Source organism: Hoplias malabaricus, chromosome 14, assembly GCF_029633855.1.
Source record: "Hoplias malabaricus isolate fHopMal1 chromosome 14, fHopMal1.hap1, whole genome shotgun sequence".
Classification (NCBI taxonomy): domain Eukaryota; kingdom Metazoa; phylum Chordata; class Actinopteri; order Characiformes; family Erythrinidae; genus Hoplias; species Hoplias malabaricus.
Window position 1 is genome coordinate 3,574,113 of NC_089813.1, and position 2,895 is coordinate 3,577,007.

The 2,895-nt window shown below is 41.7% G+C and overlaps 1 protein-coding gene across 1 annotated transcript; it reads left to right on the forward strand.

Moving 5' to 3' along the window:
* The first annotated feature begins 826 nt into the window (after positions 1-826).
* LOC136666231 (rano class II histocompatibility antigen, A beta chain) lies at positions 827-2,844 on the forward strand. The gene is made up of 3 exons (XM_066644316.1): positions 827-1,105; positions 2,224-2,337; positions 2,801-2,844. The coding sequence occupies exons 1-3, from the start codon at positions 880-882 to the stop codon at positions 2,842-2,844; spliced, it is 384 nt and encodes a 127-aa protein (XP_066500413.1). The 5' UTR covers positions 827-879.
* The last annotated feature ends 51 nt before the right edge of the window (positions 2,845-2,895 follow it).

Genomic DNA, 2,895 nt, shown 5'->3' on the forward strand with positions numbered 1-2,895 from the left:
AAGTCTAATTTCTAAATTTGATGCCTTCAACGCATAGATGTTTGACAGTCCAAGGAGAGTCCCATTGTCTTTTGCTCTTCATGGTGACCATATTGTTCAGGTGTGGACTGCAGGCCGGCCAGTCAAGCATACACATTCAGTCTCTATGAAACTACATTGTTTTATTACACACAAAATGAGACCTGGCATTGCCTTGCTGAAATAACCATGGACTTCCCATGAAAATAAGTTGCCTTGATAGCTGCAAATTGTATTTTAATTACAGAATTCCTAACCCTAACCCTAAAACAAAACAAAAAAATAATAATTAAACACAAACAAAAGCCCAAGAGCACAGAACAATAGCTAACAAACAGCAAGGCAACACAAAAGCAAAGCAAGTGAAAAGACAAAGGCAAAGCATATAAACTCACAACAGGGGTAAAAGAGGAGCAGTAGGAAGGGAGGAGTAGGATAGGAGCAGTAGCAAAGGTTTCTGCAAGCACACCCTGCCTTGACTTCCTTGGCTTTCCATGAACTCAGGCTGAAATTATCACTGGCAAAAAAAAGTAACCGAATGCTAAATTATTAAGTATAAGCTCAGTCTTATAACACAAAGCTGAATTATCATTTGCAAAACAAGACCCTAAATGTTTAGTGTGTTATATTATTAATAATTTACTAAACAGATCAAATCTGTGGAAAACTGGTATGTCTTTCTGTAATTGACAGATTTTTATCTCACATTTTTATAGTACTATCTTAAGCAATGTATGTTAAATAAATATTATAGTAATGGTTTCTGCTGATTCTGAATACACTTCGCTGTCTTTGCTGCTTGCAGTGAAACCAAAGATCCGTCTCAGGTCAGAACCGGAGCCCAGTGGTGGACACATATCCATGGTAATGTGCAGCGCTTATGACTTCTACCCTCCAGCCATCGATGTGTACTGGCTGAGAGACGGGAAAAAAGTGACCTCTAGTGTGATTTCCGTTGAGGAGATGGCTGATGGAGACTGGTACTACCAGGTCCACTCTCACCTGGAGTACACACCTCAGTTTGGAGAGAAGATCTCCTGTGTGGTGGAGCACGCCAGCTTTTCAGGACCTATGGTCTACGACTGGGGTGAGGACAAACATTATGTGTCTTTGAGATAATTGGAAAGAACTGGGAAGAGTCTCATAAAAGAATATGGTAACTTCACCCTGTGGCGGTTATCACTGAATAATGATATGTTTTTGAACCATGTTATGAACCAGGGTATTCCTGATATTCATGGACAGGTTTGCAGGGAGCAACCAGAGCTTCTGTCAGGGGTCTACTATTTGCAAATATCTGTACAGAGATGTTTAGCTTCACAAAAGCTTTGTGAAATGGTCAGAATGCGTATCAGCTCTTCCAAATCTGAGGCTATGATTATCGACTGGAAAACATGAAATGCTCCCTCAAAGTAGAGGGTGAGAAGCTTCCCCAAGTGAGGAGTCCAAGTATCTCAGGCTCTATTTGGTAATTGATGAGCAGTGGGACTGTGAGATGTGGTTAAGTGTGGTGGCTGCAGGGATGCAGTCGTAGTATCAGACTGTAGTGGGAGCTCTCCGTTTCTGGTCAGTCCCCACCCTCAAGAACAGCCATGAGCTTTGGGTAATGGCCGAAAGAACAAGATCACAGATCTAAGTGGTTTAACAGAGTTTTCTCCAGCTGGTTTCTGTGATGAGGTGAAGAGTTCTGTAATTCAGGATGAGCTCAGAATCTGTATCCTCTGGTGGAGCCAGATGAAAGAGTTCAGGCATTTGATGAGGATGCTACTCTTCCTGAAAACTTGGTCATAATGAGTTACAAACTCAGTTATAACATTGGCCAATGCAAGTCTTTTAGCATCATAAAAAAACTATTGCCATGATATTTGATACTAGATGCTGCTCGGAGGAACGTCAGTGAATTCTGAGAGGTAAAATGAGACACATTCACCGGTTGTCATAACATCTCTTGTAAAATGTAAACTAAATAAACTACTTTCAGCAGAAAACAGCTTGTAACACAAGCAGTGATGATGCCAAATATCTATCAGTTACAGCAGAGATTAAGGTGGATATAATCTGTCATGACAGCATTGCATTTCTGCAATATTTACTGCATGGTTGTCAGTTTTCTAAAACAGTCCTGTTTTGTAAGATTATGAAAACAGCCTTGATAAGTTCCCACTGATAACCACATTCTCTAACATTGATGAAAATGCCCAACAGATCCTGTTTTTTCTAAGAATAAAGGGAGAAATATCACTATTGGAATGTTGGGGCTGGTGCTGGGGATCATCCTTTTATCTGCTGGATTCATCTACCACAAGAAGAAATCCTCAGGTCGGTGGAGATCAGCAAAAATATTGAAATTAACTAATTGTTTATTTGATCTGCTCCAGTTACCATTCAGAAGCACCTTGTAGATGTAAAGTCAGAGACAGTAGCTCATCTGTCGCTGCACAGTGTGTGTCGGTTGTCCTCTAGTCCTTCATCAGTGACACAGGACGCTGTCGGCTGGATGTTTTTGGTCGGTGGACTGTTCTCAGTCCAGACACTGAGGGGTTTAAAAACTCCAGCAGCACTGCTGTGTCTGATCCACTCTACACCAGCACAACACACACTAACACACCACCACCACGTCAGTGTCACTGCAGCTGAGAATGATCCACCACCACATCACACCTGCTCTGTGGGGGTCATGAGCACTGAGGAACAGGGGGGAAGTGGGGTAACAAAGTATGCAGAGCAACAGGTGGAATCCAACCTGTAATTGTAGAACTACAAAATGTTTCTCTATGGTCAGTGGAGCTCATGAAACGGACAATGAGTGTAGATTCAAGGAGGTGATTGTAATGTTTTGGCTGATCTGTGCATTAGCATAAATCTGATAGAGTGTGT

What these genes read in the sequence shown, in the direction of transcription:
- LOC136666231 (XM_066644316.1), top strand. Translation starts at nt 880, where the DNA reads ATGGTAATGTGCAGCGCTTATGACTTCTACCCTCCAGCCATCGATGTG. An exon ending in ACCTATGGTCTACGACTGGG is followed by an intron (nt 1,106 to 2,223) that starts GTGAGGACAAAC and finishes AATGCCCAACAG; the next exon opens with ATCCTGTTTTTTCTAAGAAT. An exon ending in CCACAAGAAGAAATCCTCAG is followed by an intron (nt 2,338 to 2,800) that starts GTCGGTGGAGAT and finishes CTCTATGGTCAG; the next exon opens with TGGAGCTCATGAAACGGACA.